The 26226-nt window shown below is 27.5% G+C and overlaps 1 protein-coding gene across 4 annotated transcripts in view; it reads left to right on the top strand.

Annotated features, from left to right (window-relative positions):
- The window catches only part of LOC107456902 (homeobox protein dve-1), a 165584-nt gene that overhangs the window by 90485 nt on the left and 48873 nt on the right, over nucleotides 1-26226 (top strand). For 2 of the 4 annotated variants that reach the window (XM_071187377.2, XM_021145061.4), the window contains exons 1-2: nucleotides 6600-6854; nucleotides 25586-25774. In XM_071187377.2, the coding sequence (XP_071043478.1) occupies nucleotides 6701-6854; nucleotides 25586-25774 (343 nt within the window). In that variant the 5' untranslated portion in view covers nucleotides 6600-6700. Of the gene's footprint in view, nucleotides 1-6599; nucleotides 6855-25585; nucleotides 25775-26226 lie in introns of those variants that run through there. The other 2 variants (XM_021145060.4, XM_021145059.4) reach the window with 1 other exon arrangement.

Here is a 26226-nt window from a genome sequence, read left to right as displayed (position 1 = left end):
CTAGTTCTAAATTTATTTTTGGTGTATGTCCGAATTAAGTAAGCTGAATTAGAGTTTTCAAAAAAAGAACTGTTTTTAATGCTGAGATTAGTTATCAGAGAAACATAATTCTTTATTCTAGGATTTGATTATTTTATATTGAATTGAAAAGTTCGATAAGAAATAATGCAATTTTTTATAAATACATATCAAAATTTATTCAATATTGTTGCAAAAAATATTTTTCTTAAAAAACTATGCTAATTATATTTTTTATTGTTATTTCACTTAAATAATTTCCTAAAAATTACTAAAATGTTAAATAAATGAGGGTTTATTGTTTGGATATAAATATAATAAGATTTCAAAAATCATTACCGGTTTTAAAAAAATGGAATTCTTTGAACACGCATGAGCCTTTGACTGAACCCCAGATTCTGCGGAACACCATTTGAGAACCGCTGCTCTAAAGTATAAGTAGGAATTTTGTATATTTAATAAAAATTTTAGGTATTCTCCTACTTCTAGTCTATTTTGAAAATAACTCATCTTTGGTGAGTATATTAAGTTTGGAAAATCTTTGTCTAACTGGGAGAAATTTTTTCCTTTTTGTTCTGGGAAAAACATCTGCTCATTCATCATTCTTTTATATAAAAAAAACTCTATTTTGAGAATCTATTCGCCGCTTATCAAGTGTGACTTAAAAAGACAAAACCGCAATCAAACGGAACGTACAACTTACCTTGAAATTTCAACTTACAGCTTAAAACTGAGTGTAGGAAAATTATTTGCCTATCGAAGAGGCCTTAAAAAAATTTGAAGTGGGAAAATTTTACACATTTGAGTAAACTTTAATGCATATAAAAAATAGAGATTCTGTGAAACAAAATATTCGCCAATGCATGTCTGTAAGATTCAGGTAATACATCATTTGAACACTACCTTGTCCCACACACCATGAGACACGTATCGAAATTTTCAGCATTTTATTAAATAAAAAATATAATGAAATTATTTTAATTAAGTTTTACTAATTTCAATAGGAACACATTTCGACCTAGGTGACGAGTTTGAAAAATACATATTTAAATTTTGATACGTTTTTAGGAGATAACCATAAATTACTTATTAATTTATGAAATTATTTACTTATTATCTCTATTTAAAGCATTCTTTAAATTTATCTCTCCTATCAATAATAAATATGTCATTGTAGTTAAAATATACTAAATGCGATTTATGGTTTAAACTTTTTAATTCTAGTTATTTGAAACAAAAAAATAAAAGCGGCATATTAATTTTAATACTTGAACCAGTTTTCAAGAATGGATAATCAAAATAATAAAGAAATAATTGAATGTACAATAAACAAAAGAAATAGCGAAGAAGTAGTGAATTTTGTTAAGTTCTATCATTAAAACTCTAGGTCAACAAATGTCTAATTTTATGGTTCAAAATTGTAATTATCTAAGTAATGTTATTCCGTAATTGTACTTTCATTAAAAAACATTTTATGTATGAAAAGAACTGGTTAGTTATAAAAAAATCTGATCTATTTTATTGATAGACATTATTATTCTATATTATATACACATAATCTAGTTAAGCTAGTTTAACACATAGCTTTTTATAATCTTTTAATTTATTTTGGAAATTGACCAAAACGCATTTCAAATCACAGATGAGGTTTTTTAGGCAATTAGAAGAGTATTTTCGGGCTTCTGTATTGCTTGTGAAACTTCAAAAATTACGTTATGAAATGTATATTCTGAGAAAAGTTTTCGAATGAGAAAAAAGCAGCAATATTTTTATTCTTATGGGCCTAAGAAAGGTATTTCACCTAGAATAACTTTTGTTACAATTATCAAATTTTCACGTACTAAGGGTCAATCTTAATGATTTACTGGGTTCACATAAAACTGTTGTAATATGCTAATTTAGGTGTGCTAACAATCAAGTAAGCTACGAAAGGACATACAAAAATGTGTTTGAACAAAAATATATCTTTGGAAATTAAAGTTTAAAAATAAGAATCATTTGAAATTTATTACCTGGAAACTATTCGACACATTCCCTTTAGAATTAAATATTAGGGGAACTGGAAAGTAATGTCCTTTCGGCCCATTAAATATTCGTTAGTCTTAAAAACCATTTCATTTTTTTCGATTCAGCATTGAAAGGCTCTTGCTAACGAATTTAAATAATTCCAGGCATAAGGATAACGGAAAAAAAACTTTGGACTGTATCCTGATAAAACTTATAAACACCTTAAAATAGGATAGCTTTCAATTTTCTTTTGATCAAACTTGCAACCATAAGGACAGAAATAACTCGAAGCCCTCAAATTTTGAAGGTCAATTTGTCAGAAAGTTTGTTGCATTCTTATTCAGAAAAGTACGTTTTAAGGTGTTTTGCAGCATAATTAGTAATTTTGTAACATAAATTAGTTGTTAATTAGACTTGAGGTAAACCCTTCGAACCATTTAAATGATCAATAGTTTTTCCGTGTGACATCTTTTCATTTATTTATGCTCACTGCACAATTCTCGTCAAATGTCCCATTTCACTTAGAACTGTATTAGAAATTTTCTGATTAAAGCATAATATAACTTCACTGAAAATCACCTGAACAAAATCATGTTTTTACGCATTTATATTTTTAATTAAAGTTTGAAGCTCCCTTTGGAAATTTTCTTTTTTAAGTTTTTATTAATTAACAGCTAATACATATTTTAAAATATGATTGATACCAGCGGCAATATTTTTAGTCATCCATAGACAGGTTTTTCTGCTATTATTTGCATTATTCCTTAATCGGGGCTCGAAATTAATTCCTTGGTTCGAGACCACTTAAATTTCACTGGCACTTCTATAAAGTAATTATCAGTCTGGGCCAACAATCAATGTAAATGTAATCAATGAAAACAGTAAATAACTTGCTGCTGTGTTTGGTGCAAATGTTGCTTTGGTTTTCTTGATTTTCAGTTTCGTGTTTTGGTCAGTGTTTTTGTCACAAAATTGCATATTTCATCATAACTAAGACATTGTACTTTATCTGTATTGTAGTTTATCATTTAAATTCATTTTATTAACGTTAAAAATATCTATAAGAGATATGTAACGGACCAGTAAAAACAGAATTTTCTGAATTTCTATCCCTAGCCTAATAGCCAAAACTTTCATTAAGAGACCTCATTCCACCCGACGGAATTCAGCAGTCAAAAGGAGTAGAGTGAAAATTATTAATCATCTTTATTTAATTTTCACTCAAACTGATTCTTCATGGCAGTATCTTTCAAAACATGTAAAATACAAAGTAATCACATAATAAATACGACGCTCGTTAAGTCTTAATTGATTTCTTCTGAAAGAAACTAGACCAGTACAGCTCTGCAATAAGCATTTTTTGAAAATTAGCCATGTATTATAGAAGTGTCCGAGCCTTGGTGATTCAGACGATATAGCGTTCACCTCCCAATGAGGGAATGTTCGAATTCCGACAATGGCTGATTGATTCGAATTCTGCACCCGGCTCGCACCGACCACAGTGCTGGCGTAAAATATCCTCAGTTGTAGACGGAATATGGATGGTTAGAGTCCCCTTGCCACCAGACTAACCGTGGGAGGTTTTTCTGGTTTTTCTCTCCATGTAGCGCAAATGCGGGTTAGTTTCATCAAAAAGTTCTCCACGAAGGTGAATTTCTCCCAATACTTAATCCAGGAGTTCCCTTGTCTTCTGAATTGGATTCAAAATTACAAGAATACGGAGTTGAACATTGGTTGCCGCAAACCCAAAATTGAGTTAGCTCTTCAACGACTGTTTTAAAATAAAATATATAAGTGTCCGTTTAAAGTTTTGAAATATATTTTTGCGTAATTTGCATTAAGACTATTTTTCAGTATCATGCAATAGATTTTCATAAGTTTGAACAATAATGAAAGTAAATTTTGAAATATTAAAAAACAAACAAGTGTGCAGTAATAAGTTTTTTACTCAAAATTTTTCACTGCATAAATCTTTTGCATAAGTTCTGAAAATTATCAAGCGTTATTTTTAATCCAATAAAGCGTTTCCTTCATTTTTGAACTTTTTTGAAAGGTATAGTGTTGTCAAATGATACTCTGTCATCAAAAGTTTGTTTAAAAAATGAAAAAGAAAAGAAAAAGTTAAAACAAAAATTTTACTCCAAATCAAAGGTGGCAAAGTAAGCGGCTTTTTAAGAGCACGAAGAAACTGTGTAGGGCAAATAAAAGTATTTTTTCTATTTTTTTTATGCAATAAAATAAATATTTTATTCTAACTTCAAGCACGTGAAAGAATTACACTTAAACAATACCTTATAGAATATTATTTTTAAAAAATTTGAAACTCATCCGTTTAGAACTTATTTTTAGAACATAAGTATCTTCGCGGTGGGCATGATTTCCCAAAAACTAATTCACCGATCCTATTGAAAATTAGCACACTTCGTCTAGATAGAGTCGACTAGATGTTGAATAAAGAATCAAAAAATTACGGTCAATTTTATTTAGAAGAAGTGTGTAAAATATTAATAACATTACTTCACAGTAGTGTGAGACATTGTGCCTACCGATTTCAAAAATAGAGTTTTTCGAAAAGTAAGATTATTTTCGTAATATATACCTATAGATATCAGCATATATTAAATATTAAAAAATAAAATTAAAGAAATTCAAGACAGGGATTTTTTGAGATTTTAAAAGATATAAAAGGTCGAAAAATATGTATATATATATATATATATATTTTAAGTGTTACGGAGTAATGAGTTCCACGTGACTCATTTACTCGACGAGATATTATTTAAGCATTATTAATTTTATTGTATGAAAAAAAAATATGAGTGATCATTCTGATATTCAATCAAGTATCATGATTCATTTTTTGGATTATATGCTATATTTCTTACATACTGAATTGAAGTTCGATCATTTAGCTTTATGGCAGCATTATTTTCTAGTTAACTAAATCAAAACGAGAAGTAACGTCAATTATTTAATTAACGAAGTAAGCAAGCCAAATATCAAAACCAGAAATCATTTAAAAACTAAGACTTTTTCCGGTTAAAAAAAAAAAAAAAAAAAACCCTGGAAGAAATTTTTAAACTTTATAAAAAAAAAAAGAAGAAAAAAATGACGTTTAAATTTAGTATTTTCCTGCGTAGTGATATTTCCGTATTTTGTTTTTGTAGTAATCTTAGTTTATTACACCCATTAATATTGTTACACTGCGTTCGCTATAACTTTTGTTTTTGAGATAATAGAGAGATTTCTCCCTATCTCTAGCTTTAACTTAATTTGAGCTTTACAAATCCTGCATGAAAATTTCCACGCAATTCACAGGTCTTCATTGATGGTTCCAAATTTATGTTTAAGTGGGAAGAAAACAAAAGTACTGTTAAAATTTGTTGAATCGCTATTAAGGTAAGCTGGATTAAAATCATCAAACCTGTCTAATAAAACTTGCGGATGTTTCTATAATCACACTCCAAATCTCCGTGTTCGAACTTTTCGTGTTTTTACACTTGCTTACGCTAATGTGTATCCGTCTCATTTAAATGGCGATTTTATTTTTTCCTCGCTTAAATATTGATTTGCAACTCCTCATATTTTTTTTTTACTTGCATACATGAAACATGCATACTAACAGCCTGTTTGTAGGTACCTAAATTATTTTTGGATTTCAAACGCATGTTTGAATTTTTTATTTTTATTTAAGTAGATAAATTTATCTATAATTTCCCTCTTAACCTTTTTGTAAATTAATTTGTATTAAAACATATATGAATTTTGCATAACATAATTAGAATTGGAAAATTAATAACATCAAAATTACAAGTGCTATGTTTCCCCAAAAAATAGTTTCTTTCTCATTTCTAGTAATGGGCGAAACATTTTGAGATCGCATGTTTGGCGCAGCATGTCCTTTTGTGGACCTTGTGCCAGTAAACCCTACATTCAATTCAATTCAATTTGAGCTAAAGAGAAAGTATAGTAGCTAAATTTATTTAACTAATATTTTTTGTTATGATTTAGTAATTTAATGAATGAATAATATGTAATACAATGTAATTAAAAAATCAAAATATGAAATTTATTAATTTAAAAATAAAAAAAATAATAAAATAAAATTTACGAGTTTAAAGACTTTTTTAAGAATCTGAGATGTTTAAAGACTCTCCTCTAGCAATTTTTAACGACACCTCTCAAATTCAAATTTCTGCTCAACCGATGAAAAATATTTCTAATATTGTTTGTCTCTTTCTTCGGCTTATGGGCATAATCTTTGGTGTAAAGAGAGAAAAAAAATAGTAAATCTATCATAAGTAGAGGAATGTTAAATAATGAAATTCATAGATTTTTTCTCTTTTGTTGGCGGGTGTGAATAAAAGGTATATGCGGAGAAGAGATATTTAAAGAGGAGGAGATGCACCTTTTCTCCGTGATTTGGTTCTTTTTTTCCGGAAGAGGGGACGTGCGTGGTGGATGGGATTAGGTAAGTCCTGGACTGGGCCATAATCTGGGGCATTACGGGAGAGAGATAGAGCCGGAGTTCTGCACGTCTGGCGCCTCAGGGATTACACTAATCCTGTGCCGGGGATTAGAGGCGGCTGCATCAGGAGGGAAGAAGACGCGTGCTGCCGCCTACCCTGCGTGCCAACGATGTTTGCCGGCTGAGCGCCACTAATCCCTGCTCAGCATGCCGGTCCACGCTCCTCGGGCGGCCACTCACCGACAGTTTCTCTCACGCGGCGGCAGCATGGACCGCACTTCTCTCATGCAGCCTCCGACTCCCGCTTTCTTCGCTGCCGCTCCACCTATAGAATACGTCGACAGTTGGAATAACTCTTTTGGTAAGTTTGCTTTTCCTCCAAACCACGTGCTCTTCTTAACGCTTTCTTTTTTCGCTTTCATTTTATAGAACAGAGATTGTGACTTAGAAAAAAAAAGGAAAGGTTTTATTATTTTTTTTAAAGATTGTTCACCGAATCAAATTTATCATTGTTTTTTTTTATAGTATTTAACGATGATGAAAAAAATAATACAAGCGCTATCTGTACTTTGTCGTCGGTTTGAAATTATGTATTTAAAAAAAGTTTTGAAATCTTATGGAAAGTTATGAAGGTATTTTTAATAAATTTTGTTTTATGGAACTTAATGCAATTTTGCTTTTTTCTTCTTCATGAAACGAACTATATTTTCTTTTAAAACTGATAGAATTTGTTCTTGTTTTCATTATTAGAATCTTTAATTCTAAATAGTTTTTTATGATAATTTTTTATCATCTTTTTATTTTTGTAGATAAAGGTATTTTTTCCGTACTGTTATATTGTTTCACGTCAAGTATCTTATTTCATAAGTGATAGTTTTTTTTTTTCATTTTGCTAATGGAATAAGTAATTTTATTTTAATAATCACTTAGATTAAAAATGTTATTCCTCTACAGTATTTGTCTGAATTTAACTTATTATACATCTTTCGCTGCGAATCCTTATTTCATATTTAAATTAAATCATTGTTCTGATTTTATACATATTTTTTTATTCATTATATTCACTGTAGAAGCTTTTTATTTTACCTCCACAATATTTTTATGTTATTATATGATATCCAAATTATCTCTAATTGTGACTCTTATGTCTATTAATTTCGTCTTGTAACATTTTATTTAAAGTGTGGTTTATAGAGTTCACTTTTTTGTTCAAAAATAGTTCGAAAGTAGTTTTGAGATGAAACAAATAAATCAAAATTTAATTGTCTAACTGTCAACATATAGTTTAAGCTATTTATTTAAATCTGCTTGTTTTATATTTTTTAAAGGAAAGTAGGAAAATAAATATTTTTTTTAAAATAGTGAAAATTGCGTTTTAATTTTTGCTTATTAAATTTTCGCAGTGAACTCTATTTGAAATTTTAATAACTGCCACACTTTAATAAATTAGACACAAATTTAAAACTATTTTTTTTCCTGTTTCAAGCGCAATTCTTTGATAGTGTTTTACACCCCTTCGTTACTATTTATTTATTTGCATGAAAGTGTCAGAGAAACCCATATATTCATAATATTGCAAAGAAGGGAAAAATCAATTAAATGTTCTGGAATATACATTTTTATAACCAAAGTAATGGTTGGTTTTTCTTGTGTAACAGAGTACAAATTAAATAAAATTTTTAAATAAAATTCTCTTGTTATAATAGCAAAAAAATTCAAATCATGGCTAATCTTTATTTTTAAATCAAAATCATCTTGCAATATTTGCCAAAATAATCATTAATTGTATGCGGAAATTTTTTTTTCATCACTTAATGCACTCACCATTTAATTTATTTAAAGTGCTTCAGTTTTTTTTCCACAGGATATTATACATGTTTACACTGTGATAACTGTTAATACATATCTTTAGCAGAGTTTTTTTTAAAAAAATAATAAACCGAGAACGTTTTAAATTTTTTAAAAAGTTTAATAATTTTTTAATAAAAATCTTTCGTAACTCAAAAAGTATTCCTTTAATACTGAAATATTATCCCTGCATACAACTGATATAATCTCAAATATCGCCAAAAATTTCAAAGCAATATCATAAGTAGTTTTTTAGAAAAGGTGCATCGAAAGAGGTCCGTTTTAGCATTATTGATGTATGCCCTAACGACTTCCTCTTTACGGCTAGGAAATTCTCAAAAATAAATTTCTAGAAATTCTCAGAAATCTTTGAAATTTCGTCTTTTTCAAGCGCTAACTATTAACTATTCTCAGTAACCATATCGGTTCTATTGATTTTCTAATTTTAGCAAATCTTTACAAGTAAGTATTTGTCCGTTTATACCAAGATAATTACTGTTCACTTTAATTACAAGTGTTTTGAAAAGTATTGTATGTAAATAAAATATTAATTGTAATATTTTATTTATGTAGTAACTAGACCTATTTTCTGTTTGGGAAATCTTGAATAACGTTTAATAAATGGAGCTAATATTCGTAGTGAAAAAGATTTTGAAAGTTATCGTGTATTCATTAGTAAATAACAATCATCTAATGCAACCCCTTTAAATATCTTCTCGTGGTTTAATGAAGAGGAATTCGCGATGGGCGCAGGACTGGAAGTAGTAAGATGGAAAAAAAAGAAAAAAACTGGTAGTAAAACCATTTCACTTTTTTTCAATTTTTCAGCTTTAATGATTTTCTTACCAGTTTTTTTTTGCCAGTTTTCTTACCAGCCTTGATATATATTTATATTTTCAGTCCAGGATGGTTGTCTTATAACTTCCGTCATCTGGTCAAATCATCTTATGCCGTAATTAGAGTAATAATATGCTGATAATAACTAAATCTTCTTAAGTATGTGTTCATGTTCAAAAATTATTATTATTTTATGTTATAAAAATACTTTAAAATATAATTCGGGAATTTATTTTATTTACAGCACAATTGATGCATTTCATTTGTTCAGGCAAGATAATGTTTAAAAAAAAAAAAAAAAAAAAATGGATTTTCAAAGCCCTCTTTCTGCGTTTGTTGAATACCTTATCATTTGTGAAACAAGTTTAAGACTCTATTTAGGCAGTTTTTTATGACTGGTGAAAATTGATTATTCTCTTTAGCTTGACTACTTAGCAATCATATTAAATAGAATACCTAACTGTTCATTTTAGATGTCTTGAGGTGACCATAAACATGAGATTTATCATTCATTATTAATTAATTCTTTATTTCTTCTTATTAGAAATGTGCCGGCCAGGTGGCCGAGCGGTCAGCTCGCCTGACTGTGAAATCAGTGGCTGCGGGTTCGAATCCCCGTGGATGTTTCCCTCTCAGTGTGTTGTTCTGTGATGTGTGAATGTGGCCCACCCTATGAACGGGTATCTGCGGCAGTGTGGCATGGGTAATGTTGCTCGCCTCCGAGACTTTGGTTCACAGGTGCCCACTGGGTAACGTTAATTGAGCAACTCTTCCAGCATCTTCTGAGGTGAAGAACAAAAGTTCAGTGCCTACCGTTAAAAAAAAAAAAAAAATCTTATTAGAAATATTTTAGAAAGTATATAGGAAATTATTGCTCAACCAAATGACAGTTCATATCATCCGAGTTCTAGTTAGACTACGTAGAAATTACAAACCCTAGAATTTTTGTTCTCCAATCTCTATGGTGTTTCTTATCATTATTGAGGTTACCTCTGTGAAACTCAAATTATATTTTGTCCTAAGAGCATTATATCGTCTGTTAGGATTGCGATGGAATCATAAATATGCACACAAAATCATCAATGGAATAAAAAATACTCTGAAATAAACGTAATCGGAATTCATCGAGAAACTGAAACTACCAGATCATACAAATAAAATTAGTAAATTTTTTTCACTACTGGAAGGGTTAAGAGAGTAAAAAAAAATTTCATTATTTGATAAAAAATATTTGGTTTTATACGTAAATATTCTTTAAAAAAATATCTGTGTGAATTTCCGCGGTGAAAAAAAATTCTGGTAAAATTATCGTACTGTGTGGTGATAATATTTCTGGTTAAAAGAAATCTGGTTAATAAAACCAAAATATACGGTTTTTAAACCATTAATTTAGTAATTTTTCCGTTCATATGTTAACGGTTTAAGGAAATTCTGAATTTCAAAATTATAGTTATACTTATTACTACACATTTAATAAAAAAATCGAAACTAAAATGTGAATCTAACCAGAAAAAAAAGGCTTTTATGCCATGCTCTAACGTACCATGATAAAATTCCATATTTTATATCAAAAATTAAAAATGTTATCATAATCACTACCAAAGCGCTTCATTAAAAATTACCGAGCTTTTTGATCTTCTGGTTCTGTGGTTTTCCACAGAGCCAGAAACTCGGTAAATTTTATCATATTCGGATAGTTTTGACCATACCTTTTTCTCAGTGAACATTTTTAATATGTGTCCGTAGATAAAATTTGGTATTATTATTTAAATGTAAAATTTGGTATTATTATTTAAGTGTAGGTATTATTTTTAGCTTTTTTATTGCTAACACCTATCAAAATATAATTAACGAGCTTCAATCAGTTGAAGGATTCACTTTTTTTTTTTGAACAAAAATTTCGCTGAAAATTCTCTGTTCATCGGGAAAATACAGGTTCAAATAAATCAAAGTAATTTATATTTTAGAGAAACACGAAATATCTCGTAATTTTGTTTTCATTGAAATAACTTTCTAAGTTGCAAAAAAATCACAAATTTCCTAATTCTTATTTTCTTAATTGAACTATATATATATTTTTTATATTTAACCTTAGAATAGCCAAGTAATATCCATTATTGAATCCTATTTTGATTTTCTTTCCTGTTTACGTAACATCGATTATGTAAATTAATATTTTTCTAATGAAAAACTATGTTTCCATTAAATATTTTTGGATCAAATATTCATTTATTGCAGCATTTTTATCATTAAATAGTAGAAAACTATCAGCTCCCTTAATATTTTTATCAGAATAAGTTGGGTACAATATTTACTCGTCTGCGTTATTCCTATTAACGGAAATGCTTCTGCGTTCATTGAGCAAAAAAGTTTGGTAAAAATTTGCAACATAAGTTTACGATTGAATAAGTACGATAATTGACCTTTACATCGAAAAGAGTTTAAAATGTAACATAATTTTTTTAAGAAAAAGTGCTCAAAATAAACATTTTTCACAAAAAAAAATTTGTCTTGAAAAATTTATGGAACTCCGAACAATAAAAGTAATGTATAGCTAATTTCTTATAAGTGTCTTTGACATTTTTGTAAAATAATTTATAATTCAATTTTAAATTTGGTATTTAAAAAAAAATTTTTTTTGCTCAATTAATAGTCTGTTTTCTTTTTATTTTAAGGGAATACAGAATTTTAATTTAATTGTATCAATACCTTAACACTAGAAAGACTGAAACTCAGTATATACCTATATTGCCCTAATACAGTCAAAATGACTGGATTGTTAAAGAATAACTAATACGTAAAAAAGTTTGTTTAAAATTAATTTTTAATATATTTTATATTATTTACAGCTATATAACAAGTTATTAGTAAATATTAACAATTAAAAAAAATTATATGTTGTACAAAAAGTCACCAAATTCTAAGAAATTGTGTTATTATATACATCATTGTTTTTCGAATTGAAATTAAAAAGCATTCAAATTGACTTCGTTGGGCAATCTAGTGTTAAATAGTATACAGTTAAGAATTTTTTTTTGCTAATACTGCAAAATGTAGGTTTATTATAATACTTAAGATAAATTTATTAATTTAGATTATTATTAATTAAGATTAATTAATTATAAGAGTAATTTTTCAAAATGTCAATTTTTAAAATATAAAATAAAATTTATGTTCGTAGACGAATATACAAAATTTATTTTTAATAATGTGTAATACGGTATAAAATATACTTTTAATATAAATCTTATTTTTGCTATCTTTGTATAATTTTTACACTATGCTGTTAAAAAAAAAAAAAAAAAAAAAAAAAAAAGATTCCGTTTTTGCTGATTCTTATGTAAAATGACTTCTAAATATGACCCCGATACCTTCCTTTCCTTTGTTTATCGATAATATTATGGCCATGAATATAATTTGAAGAAAGGGTATTGTTTTTAACCTAAAATTTCTTGTAAGGGATCTAAAACATGAACAGTTGCAAAACGAGGAGGAAGGTTTTGAGGCTATTTTGCCCATTTAATTTAAAAAGAAAAAAGATTTTTTCTGGCTTTTCTTCGCTATTTTCTCCTTGCTTTCTATAATAGATAATCTATTTCGATAATCTCCTCCCCCCCCCCAAGCACTCTCTAAGAAAGATATTTAGCCCCTATTTTCATCAAAAGCGGGTGACAGGTCAGGACGCCCTCGTACAGTGAATCTTTCAAACTTCCTCGCGTGAGTTTCGGGATCTCCCCAAGGGAAAGAGATGACAATTTTAACGGTTCAATTTCTTCTAGAGAGAAGCTAAACAGGTGAAAAGGTCTAAAAATGCTCAATTGTAGCAAATAGGGAGATATAAATGTGTTTGACCTCTTTAAATCAAAAAAAAAAAAAAAAAAATGTGGAAATGTTTAAAATGATTTATTTATTTATTTATTTATATTTTAAAATTTTGTAAGTTTTTTTTAGAAATATAAGCTTTTAGCCCCCGTTTTCTAACAAAAGAGCCTAAATATCAAAAATATAAAAATTAGTTTAAATTTTGATTAAAAGCTGGTAAAGGCGAAAGTTCCCGAATCTCTCGCGAGAAAGTTTGAATGATCTTTTAAAAAAGGACATTTTGACCTGTATTTTCTGACCTAAACTTTTTGTTTCCCTTGTCTCTCAGCAGAAATTTGTCTATTAAAATAATAATTATTTTCCAAAGGTACCGAAGTTCTTGTGAGAAAGTTTGAAAAATTCCTTGGAAAATTTCCGGTACTGGCCTTTCCTCTTCACCACTGGAATAGTGTCAGGGTTTTTTTATTTATGCAATTATTCTATTTATTTTTTTTATTGATTTTGTTTTAAAAAATCAAGTCTCTATATATTATCTAGACAAATTTATTTTTAAACTGTTTCTTTTATTTATTTTAACTGCAAATTTATTTTCAAACAGTGGAAATTATAAACTATGTATTGCAAAATATAATGTTTAATCACTTCCTCCAAAATAATAAATTTTTTAGGCTTAGAATAGATTTTAAAATATAAGCTAATTTTTGTACATTATGCTAACTATGCATTTGTTTTATCTCAATATGAATGAATAAATTAAAAAAAATGCTTTCTGTAGTAATATTGCAAGTTAATGAATGAACTTTATTAATCTATATTGCTTGTTACATTAGAAATTAAGAAAGAAGGAATCTAAAAGCACCACTCACCCACACTCAAAATTTACATCCGATTAATCTTAACTCCTTTCCGGAATTAATCGTTTAATTTTATTACAAACAAGGCTTCTTCCATTAATTAATTTATTTAGAGGCTAACTTAAGTGATTAAATTTTTCAACCCAATGCAATTTAAATTTTGAATAAATAAATTTCTGTAAAATCTGTCTCATTGTGTCATATATTTTAATATATTGTGTTAGTACTCCGTGTAAAGAGGTAACAGGTTAATGAATAAAAGTTTGCGAAACGTTCAGTTTTATCTCAAGGAGGGCCTCATTCATAAATTAATTTCTTTGAGGGCAAAAGCATAGTTGTTAAATTTTTCTTCTTGTATTATTTTTTTTTCAATCAATTGGTTTGGTTTTAATGTTAAAAGTTCTAACTTGATTATTTACCTTAAATCCTATACAAGTAAAAATTAGAACTGACAAATTTCTCGAACTTCTGGAAAATCTGTTTATTGCTATTAAAATCTCTTAATGTTATTTAATAAATTACATTTCTTAATGTATCATAGCTATGATTAAAAATCAAACTCTATCGTCATCCCTGATAATCTTTCATTCGTTTAAGGTAAAAACTAAATAAAGATTAATTGGAAAAGAGATTTTGGATATTTTAAGGTAAGGAAATAATTTTAATTACAAGGAGATTTGTAATTTAAGCCAATAGTTGTGGTTTGTATTGCTATTCTAAGATTAAACTATAATATTATTCCGTATGATTTCATCCTTTCTTCCTGTATAAGCATTCCGTTATATAATTAAAACGCATGTTTTAGGGTTTTTAAACTTCTGTATCTAAACCAAAAAGACACTGAGTAATCTGCATCTAAGTGTTTTTTCCTTAAAAAAAAAAAATTCTTGCTGGATTTTTAAAGTAACTCAAGATCTTGAACGAAATAGTTATAAATTTGACTTAGATATCATAACATGATCTCTTGTATGCAAAGCTTTTTTGAAGCTATCTTTAATCTACCTATTACCAGCATTAATTACCTTCATTTTACAAGTACTATAGTTGGTTTAAATATAAATGGCATGAAACTTTTGCTGTCTCCAGGTTTGAAATACAAACATAAATCCTTCTTACATCAATAATGTTCTTTGTTGAAGTCTGTCAATCAAGTAGTTTCTATCAAGTATTTCAATTATCAAGTATATTGTCAAATAGATTGGTAGATTATCACTTATTGTGTTAAAACTTCTTTAGATGCAAATCCTTCGTTGAACGGTGCTGACAATTTATCAGACTCTGTCAAGTATTTTATTTAAAATATCTGGTAATGCATAGTAGTTCAAAAATTTCCGGTTGAAATAGTTAATCTATTGGTATTATTTTGAAAATTGCCCGAAACAGTCATCTGAAGAGATCCCTGATTAAGTTTTAGCACGTAGCTTTTTAAATTATGCATGGTCTGTCAAAGTTTTCCCAAATGATTTGTTTTGATGGCATAGCTTTATTTACATGATATTTGAATGACTTGTTTGACAAATAATTTTAATTTGTTCATCCGATGTCCTCTAAAATCCGTTTTCAAAATGTTGACGTCTTCTTGATCAATCGCCCACCTCTCACCTCATTCTATGGACTTAAAAGATTTGAACTTCGTCATCAGAACAGATAAGAGAAATCTAAACTTAGAGAAAAGATGGGAAAAAAACCTGCCAGAAAATCTCTACTAAGTTCTTTCGCAAACTATAAAGCCCCGATTCACCTTTACTTCAGGGAGTGTTTTTAAATGGGAATAAAATCCGAAATTAATCACTTTTTTGAGCTACCGGCATCATCTGGATTTCCTGTCCTGCTTTAAAATAGTTGCGATATCACCGAATGTTTTAACGCATGAGTTAATGACTTATTAGAAAGGAATTTCATCCTTCCTAGCTGAGGATTTTGTCTGATTCTTTCAGCTGTGAGGACATTTCTCATGCTTTAAATCTTGTTTTCTTAGTTTTTCTCTTCTTAAACAAACTGCCTGTTTGTTTAATTCCTGGTTAACTCCCTTTACTTCTAACTTGTAAGTTTTTTTTTAGTCGAAATCTTATGTTAAGTATTACAAAAATGAAACATAAATAGGCCTGATTGCAAAATCAAATTTTATGATTGAATTATTTTATATGTTGTATTATTTTTTATGTAAAAATTTGTTTTGAAATTTGATATTGAAAGTTGACATTACTTTTTTATAAATGTTTTTAGAAATTTTTTGAACAAAATATTTATTTATTAAACCCAATCATTATTAAACTATTTTGATTTTAAAAACATTTACTACGTATAAAGTTGAACTTTCCTTAAAAAAAAGAGCTTTATAACTGTAATAAAAAATATTTTAAAAAGTATTTTTAGTTTGATATGATAAAAACACTTATTTAATAAATGAACTGCAATTATGCAATAAATATGAAAATTAATATTTGATAATATTTTATTGAATTAAGTAATCATTTTCAACTTAGTCTTTTTAATTACTATATATGTACTTTATTACTTCATCTTGAAAGTTGTAACTCTATTTGACCTCTTTCATTGGATTCCCCCTGTTTTGTTATTCATACATTCTTAAATTACAAAATTTTCTAAATCTTACTCACTTGGAAAAACAACTTCAGTTATATTTTTCGGTTTCAGTTTTGAGTAATTGTATAAATTAAATTGTAAGTCTTTTTAATTAGTGGTTTTGTGCCCAGGTTTCCCAGTTTTTCTATCCTACCTTATTAATTCTTTTATAATTATGTTAAACGCCAGGATTGCTATCAAAACTTATAGTTTAAAAAAATTGAGTTATAAATGAAATTAAAAATATTTATTAGTCGATTGTCAATAAGTATACACCAACTTTTAAGAAAATTTTAATGCACAGCTAATGTATGCCAAAGAAAAAAAAGCGGAACACCCTGAATAACTTTTGATCTGATCGGATTTTCACGTTCTAGGACTCTCTTAATGGCTCGAGGGGATATGCAGACGATATTTTAAGTTACGCAATCAGACACTAAAACTTACTTTCTTTGAATAAACATACTTTTTTTTCTTTCTGTCCCCCCAAAATATAGGATAATAGTTAGATCTGGAGAGCGCTCCAAAAATTGGATCCCTTAATGTTAATTTTACTTTTTGCGTATTTCTCTATATTTCGAGAATTTTTTAAGTGATCTGAAAATTTGTTACTGAAAATTATGAAATTCGTTTATTCAAAGATTATTCTATGCAAAAAATAACTTTTAGTAAATATTTATTATTTTATTTAGTAATGGTCGAAAAAAAATTGAATTGTAAGGTATAAAATTTTTTTGTATAATTTTAGAGAATATAATTCTACATGGCAAAATACAAAATTTGGGCATTTGAAGTTCGATTTTTTATTAACTGTTCGACCTATGTTGCTCAAATTTTGTATTTTGCCTTGTAAAATTACATTCTTTAATATGATACAAAAATTTTTATACCTTACCATTCATTATTTTTTCAATCATTATTAAATAAAACTATAAAATGTAATAAATATTTACTAAAAATTATTTTTTGCATGGAATTATCTTAGGATAAACGAATTTTTAATTGTGTGCAAAATTTTTTCAATTCGCTTAAAAAGTTCTTGAGATATAGCGAAATACGCAAAAAGTAAAGGTAATTCTAAGCCTTAAAAGGATGGATGTATAAAATGTGTACTCGTTGACAGTTGACTTAAAGGTCCAGGTAATGGAGCCAGTGACATATATCCCCAATTTTTCACTATTGTTTTAAAATCTAACTTGGCATTTAATATGATTATAAAATAAATTAGTAAGATAAGAAGGAGAATTAAAACTAAAAATCCGTATTAAAACCACTAAATATAAAGGCATACAGATTAAATTGCAAAAAGGGAAGATCTGGATAAAATCCAATAAAAAAAAATCCCAATGATTTAAGTTTTAAAAAATTCATTATTTAAGAATTCCATTAAGTAACCACAAATCTAGAAAAATCCAATTAAAGGTGTAAAAAAAGGACTTTACAGTTTTCATGATAAAGTGACAAATAAAATTAGATTATGAAAAAAATCAGATGTTTAAGGTGAAAATGATTGCTTATCCATTAAAAAAAAAAAAAAAAGGAATTTTCTCTGATTTTTATACTTTTAATTAAAAATGTTTTTGTGACAAAATGTAAAATTTTTATTATTGTCATAAAATATTAAATAAAAAAAAATTAATCAAGTTTGTTTAAAGGTAAAAAAAAAATTCTATAAGTTTTTGAATATTACTCTCCATTTTTCCTATTTATTTCCATAAACCGATACAGATGTAACTGGAATAAAATTTTTTGTTTGGCTTAGCTCTTCCGTTACAACAAACCATATTTTATTGTAATATTTGAATACTACTATGGTTTAAGTGTGGTTTGTAAAAGAAAAATCTGTTGACATTTAATTTGAATTTTTGTATTTGAATCATCTTAGTATTTACTTTCTAAAATTGGCTTTTTCCTTTAAATATTTACTTTGAATTCATAAAAAGCACTTCTGAAACATTTTAAAAATTCTTTAGCATATGAGTTTTTAGTTTATCTAAACACTAAAACGTTGAAAAAATAAAAAATTTCGTCTTCAATCTTTAAGGTCTCCTTTTCTAATCCTTTTCATCATCCTTAATTCTTGCCTTTTTCAATCTCAAATAAAACTCTAATACAAGAAATAAAATTTAGGAAAGAACAGTTATAAAAGATATTTTGTAATTTGGCATTGAGGACTCAGAAATGCAATTTATCTGCCTTTTTACTTTAGGAAAAAATTATTTGTTCTTTTTTCCCCCATCTAGTTGGCATTTGTATGTTTGAGATAGTTCCGGGAGAAATCATCTGCTTTTTTTCTAGCTATCCAATGTAAGACACTGAAAGGATTATCTTCGCCATGGGTTCTTCATTGGATCTGACCGAGAGGTCTGGTTTGGGATTGAAGCTCAGCAGGAGAAGGATTAGGGCGGGAAAACCGGATATTGGCTGACTTCTGCAGTTATCGGTATCGGCTGAGCTCTGTGTTTACGAGAAAAAGAATGACTACGTTTCTTCTCATTATTAAGTATAGAATTTAGAAAGAATGGTGAACTCCTCATCAGATAACTTTTGTTACTTTCGCGTGTTCCAATTTAGAAGGAACGCCATGTAACTGTCTCAACTTTTGACAAAGTATATCAAACAACGTACACAGGTTTCTTTCCATTCAAGAGAGACTTAAGATTATTGAGGAGTATATTTTTGAAAGAAGCAATTTTAAGAAACTCTTATAGTGTGTTTTAATGTAATGCTGTAGTTTCTATTTTTATGAGGTAGCTTTTGAAGTGAGAGTAACTTAGTTGATTGCTCACTCTCTTTACTTTTTTATTTTCAGTTGAAGGTGTAATATATATATATATATATATATATATATATATATATATATATATATATATATATATATATATATATATATATATATATATATATATATATATATATATATATATATATATAATACTTTTACCAACATATGACCCTCCGGAGAGCATATCGTTTTGAACGACGGAATAAAATTTTGTACATAACTATTATGATCTAAGCGCTCAAGAATTATGTTATGAACAATTGCACCATTTCAGTTACTGTGACAAAATTTCAAAAGTTTTGAATGGCAACACGATTTTTTTTTCTTCTTTAATTGATATTCCTGATATACTGAGCGGCGATAGTTATTATATACCTGTTTAAATAAGCACTAAGAGTTAAAAATTAGAACGTGTTGAATAGCTCTAAGATATATACAGAGGTTGAACAAAATTATGGAAACACTTCGACACTATTGCATTTTTTGATATTTCTCTGAAATTACTAAGAGAATCAGTTTGTAAATTTAGAAGTGTTTAGATAGTGCGATTTCTCATACATTTCATAGAAATTTAAAGCTTTTGAGGTTTGAGGGACCTTCAATAAATTTTAAGCGGCAAAAAATGTTTTTGAACATGCTAGGCCGAAAAATTTAATAATAAAATTTGTATGTTGCAACTATTATTTTGGTTATTATATCTAATAATTGCACAAAATTTTGCAAACCTAACTTAAATATTTATGAAAATATGGACATTTTGATAAAAAATGAATTTTTTTTTCTTAGGTTTTTTTTGTTATAATTTTAAAAATATTCAATAAAATTTAAAAAAAATTTAGGACCAATTCAATATTTGAGAAAATTTTTCTGAAAACTGCACAGGATATTAATAATTAAAATAGTTTTTTATTATTACTGTAATAGTTAAAAAGTAAAAATCTTTTTTTTCTTAATTTTGTAGTGAATCGTATATATAGCAAAAGTCCGATTTGAATGTCTAAGAAATTTAAAAACTTTCAATCAATTTTCTAAGTAGTTTTCTTACATAGTAAGAGAAAACTCAAATTTATAAAGTTTCTCAAAATTATTTTCCGCAAATTTTTTATATTAGTACTATTAAACAAGATTTATTATAAATGTCAACGGCATTATCGGGGATCATCCCTCTTAAAAATATTTTTTTTTTTGCATGTTTTACTTCCTAATACGATCACACTTCGTTGCACGAACCATCATTAGAAGAGTATTATCATTTATTAATAAATCTTGTTTAATAGAGCAAAATGAAATTTGTGGAATAACTCCTTATAATTTTAAGCTTTCTTTTAAAAAGTAAGAAAACTACTTAGAAAATCGCTTTAAACTTTTTAAATTTTTGAGTTGTTCAAATCGAACTTTTATTAGTTGCCAAATATGATTCACTTCAAAATTAAGAAAAACAAGTATCATATAATATAACTAATTTAAATTTTGAATAAACTATTAACTTTGTGTTTCAAGCAAATGTTATTCAGAGTCTTATTCACTTGTCAAGTTTATATTTTTATTTATAGAAAATGAAGAATGTCTATTGTTACCTCGAAATAAATAATGCGTCTGCTATGATTTTATGTATTTTAAACTTCTTTAAAAGTGTTCCACTTGGTGAACTTCCATCGCTCTTTTGGCAAAAACTATAGTTTTTTTCAAATGTTTTTGTTATGAATTATATTTTAAAAATTTATATTTCGAAAATCAATTCGATAAAATTTTTGTCACGTCATAATTTTGACGGAGAGTACCTTTCACGTTTGGGGTAGATTTCTTGTTAGAGAAACTAAGTACTTTTTATGAATTTGATGTACCCTTCAGCAATGAGATGTCCTCGGTTCGAATCCCAGCAGTCGCTGCTTGATACTAATTTGGCTCCCGGATCACACCTACCTCCTGCTGACGTAAACGTAAGTGTAATCGAGAGATATTTTCGAAGTTTACCTCTCCTTGTAACGCAAATGCGAATTGCTTCCGTCAAAAAGTCGTAAACGAAGTTACTTTGTCTCAATGCTTAATACTGAAGTTCCCTTGTCTTCTGGGTTTTGTTTAAACTTAATGGCTACGGAGTTGAACATTGATTGTCTTAAACTCAAAATTGGGTCGGCTGTTCAACAGTCGGTTATAAAATCAATTATTGTAAACCTAATGGTGAATTTTGTGTATGGAGTTTTGATCATTAAAACATCAGCTCGTGTTTGGAAAACCCATTTACATGTTTACAAAGATAAATATAATAATTCTTGCTGTAGTTTAATACTTTTACTACCGAAGTAAACTTGCCTTTATAATTTCTATTTTGTTCGGCAAATGAGTAGGTAAAAAAAAGAACTAAAAAGCACCAATTATTATTATTATTTGATTCACTCTGAAAATTCGAAAAGGTTGTTTTAAAAGCGTGATTTTTTTTTTATTATTTAAAATAAAACATCTGAACGCCGTTTTGCCAACACTATTATTTCGACGACAACTCATATCGATAGGTCAATTTTTTTTAACCAACCTATAAAAACCAACTTTTCTGTAGATTTTTTTTTGAAAACATACTTAGATTTCCAAGTCGCCTTTTCGTTAGATTGATTGTCTGCTCTAAAAGCTGCGAACATCTAACAAAGTTGTTCTTGTTTGTAAACATACCTGTTAACATGCGTCGTGTAAATGTGAAGGGAAAAAAAACACAATACTTTTTTTTTAAATTTTTGTGATTTTGCAATTCGACAATGAGTATGACTCTTTAAACCTTCTTTCTACTAAATCATTATTGAAACATGTGAACGATCTTAATATATAGTACCTTAGTAAAGTCATCGTTTATTTCTAATTTCAAAATTTACACCTGAATCCTGGTCTTTTTTTCCTGACTAACGTATTCTGTGATCAAAAACGGGAATTATATATAATTATTTTTAATTTATCTTTTCTATTCTAGACGTTCCCTTACTTGTTTTCATTTATTACTTTTAAACGCATGCTACCTTTTTGAGGTCTAATTGTTGTGTTTATAGAATTACTATACTGAAATAAATGAAATTGTAACGCACCTTATATTAATATTTATTCTGAATTGAAATTTTACATTCGAGTCATCTATTAATTCAATAGAAAGCATTAAGATTAAATTTTATATTTTGATAGTAATTATAAGCCATACTAATAAATAAGTTCGAGAATGATTGTATTCGCGGTTGGCTATAATGAATGTTAGCACTTTTGTAATTTAAATTCAGATTTTACAATTTCAAAAGTGCATTTTAAACATAGTAATTTTCACTTTTTATTTTTTCAATCTGTTTTGAAATTTAAATTAGGTTAATAATACAGAATTTAATTTGCCGTTGCTTCGGCATAAAATTGAGAAGTTAAGAATGATTTTAAATTTACTTCAATCATTATTGTATTTTAACCTTGGCATTCTTTTTTCTTCTGGCGTCTATGAGTTCACATGTTGTGAGAATCTAAATTACTTCGTTATTTGGGATGTTTTTTAATATATATCTATATATATATATATATTTATGTATGTATATATATATATATATATATATATATATATATATATATATATATATATATATATATATATATATATATATATATATATATATATATATATATATATATATATATATAATATAATATAAAATGTTTCTAAATTATAGTTTTTGTAATCATATAGTAAATTTGCGCGTGTATTTAAATTTTTTCCCGTATATTTGCATATAGAGTAAGTCTAGGATAATTTTTCAAATCAAAGTAAAAGCCCTAAGAATAGCGATGCAAAAGAATGTTAAATGTTAATACATATTTTAAATTCTCATAGATGTACTCAACACATTTTGAGCAAAAATATATTAAATACAAAGCATGAAAAAAATTATTTGAAAATGAACTTACAAAACATCTCTTTTATGTCGAGGTGAGTTGACCACATAATACGGTAAAGGAAGATTTAAGTTGATATGATATATAAAAAAATAACACATTTCGTACAGTTGAAAATAAAAATTACGTTAAATTGTAAAGAATAAATTTATCATGGAAACAGCGTGAAAAGAATCGAACAAACAAAATCTAATGTTTAGATTTATCTCTTTCGAAGAAACTTGAAATCACGTTTTTGGCATAGGTTTTCAAACTTTACATTTTTAATGGGGCCACCTCATGCGCCTTACACAACTTATTGAGTCGCTATTTTTAGTTGTGGTATTGTATTCTTCACCACAGCTAATAAAATGCTGATATTCACTAAATTCTAATTCTGTACAATAGGATAATATGTAATGTTCGATCCGACGAGGTTATAGATTTTAATCGGTTAATATGTTACTCGAAATGTAATATGTAGGGTTTGTACTTTCCTTGAAAAATTTAAAGAGTGATTTCAAAATTGTAATAAAGCTAAGAATTTCTTTTTAGTAGCTTTCATCTTACGAAACCAAACGAAAACCTTATTAATGAAACCAATGGTTCGATTTTATATTTTGAAATATTAAGCGTGGCATAACTCACTAAAATACGTCCTATTTTTTTAACTTTTTCTACCACTTTTTAAAGGACCATGCAATCCCTGATATTCATTAATAAAAAGTGACTCTCTCTCTCCAAAGGCTAAAGATGAAATCGAATTTATAGCATAATGCTTTGCCTTTTATTCAGAAACAAAGAGAAGACTATATGTGTTCCTTAAAGGTCTAACTAGTTGAAATAAAATTAAAGTATTAAAAAGTAACAAAATACTTAATTCGCAAAAATATTTGATTATCTAAATAAAATAAACATTGAAATTATATCTATATTTTGCTGTCACGAAAGGCAACGTTTTGTTCAAATTGTTTAACCGTGAAACAGCATCTGATGCAATATATTAACTAACATCGAAAATATGTAAATTAGTCATCTTACCTAGACTTGTATTTTAAATTGAATCGACGAGAAGTATTGTTTTTGTAATCATATAGTGACAAAAGAGCAGTTATTTTTTTGAAAAAATTCACGTTTATGTCACATCTGTGGATTTAAAAAAAAAAAACACTATTGTAGGTATGATTTAAAAGCCTTTTTTTCCCAATCTCTTATATTATATATCTACGTATTGTCAAAATTTAAGTAAAGAAATATGAAAATGTCCAACGAAAATTTTAATATTGTAAAATATTCAAATTATAGTATTGAAATGGTTTGTGACGCTTTTAAACTGTATGTGATTTGCGAGCTAGTCTTTTAAAATGATTACTAATTATTAACATTTAATATTAAAAATTTCAAACATATTTGCCACAATTTCAAATATTATTAGTGTTTATTCTTGATTTCCATTTATTTATAGAAAATAATTGCCTGTATTTAAGTGTATCGATAAGAAATCTTAAATATCTTCAATTTTTTTTAAACTTGAACGTATCAATGATTTGAATCGTTTTTAAGAAAATATTAATTAGCTTCTGCTTCTAAACATTACGTTATGGGTGTTTTCCAAAAATTGTAACCAATGAAATTTATATTAAAAAAATCTTAAAAATGTAAGGTTCTTACTCAAAGCAAATTTAAAATCTTATGATATTCATATTTTCTTTCCTTAAAAAAATTATCTGAGTTTGAGAACTAACAAAAAAATTTTTTTTAATTATGCTTTTTAAAAAATCACCAATTCGGCGAGATTTTTCCCCTTAGATATAAATCATTAAAATTAATGAACAATTCTCAGTTTTTTTAAAGACAAATCAGTTTTGTAGTATATTTTCAAATGTTAAAAAACTAGAACACAAACGCTTTTCATTTTCCCCAAACTCTGTTTTTTCTTCATACTAACAATTTGCCCCATTTTCTTGATTAATATAAGGAAGCGTTGACTTAATATAATCAAAGCGTAACAGCCGTGAATAACAACTCTCAACAATTATTCAAAATAGCATATTATTCGTTTAAATGAGTTATTTCATGTTTCGACCAACCCTCCGAAGTCTTAAATGCACTTATTAATTTTTTGCTCTATTTTCTTAATTAACATCTTAGTCATTCAAAAAAAGTAGTCAAACTTAACCTAACAGTGATGAATAACTGCTACAAACCCACAACACTTATAAAAATACCATATTATTCGCTAAAAAGCGTTTTTTTTCATGTGGCGATATAGACTTTGAAAAACAGCCTTAAAATTGCACCTAAAATAAACATCTGAAATAGTAATTGCATATATATTTTTGTGCATAAATGATACTGAGTGATTTATTAAATAATATTATTTGTTTTACCATAGTTTTATTGTCACATCATACATTACATCTTAATTTATACGATGTTCTGAATACTATAAAATGTTTTATTCTACAGGTCGTTCAATACCCGTGCACTGTATTGTGGAGCAGGTCTCACCGCAGGGCCAATCAGTTGATTTATCTCAATCTTCTGTAGATCTAGATAATTATGCAATAATTCCCAGTAATGCTCTCTTTTCTGAACTTGTCCGGACAGCTTTGAACAAGCTTGGGTACTCATCATCCGAAGCCTTAGCCGCTAAAGGTGATCACTCTCATTTATTCTTTCTATTATAATTTACTTTTGTGTTTTCTAGCAGTTCTTGGCTCGTATGTTCTGATAAACACTCGAACATAATATTATTTCATCTGCTCCTCTAGGCATTAAATACCTATCATTTCTTTTAGTGTCGGGAAATGCTAAGTAGGAAAAATTCAATTTTAAAAAAATATATATATTTATCTTATTATGTAGAAAATTTTTAGAACTTCAGACTGTAACATAAAAACTCACTGTTATCAAATCTTATTTACATAAACTAAGAATTAGTAAAAAAATTTTAATTATAAGTAGCACTATTCATAATACAATTCTATTGTTTATTAACGAGGTGAAATTTCATTACTTTTTTTTATTTTTTTATGTCAATTTTTATATTTTATTAATGCTAGCTAGTTTACGTGCCAACTTTTATTATTCTTAAAATTATTTTTTAA

Source organism: Parasteatoda tepidariorum, chromosome 11 (genome assembly GCF_982258835.1).
Source record: "Parasteatoda tepidariorum strain Cologne lab strain chromosome 11, Ptep-v5.0, whole genome shotgun sequence".
Taxonomy (NCBI): domain Eukaryota; kingdom Metazoa; phylum Arthropoda; class Arachnida; order Araneae; family Theridiidae; genus Parasteatoda; species Parasteatoda tepidariorum.
Note: the sequence above shows the minus strand (reverse complement) of the source record. Positions and strands in the feature narration are given on the sequence as shown.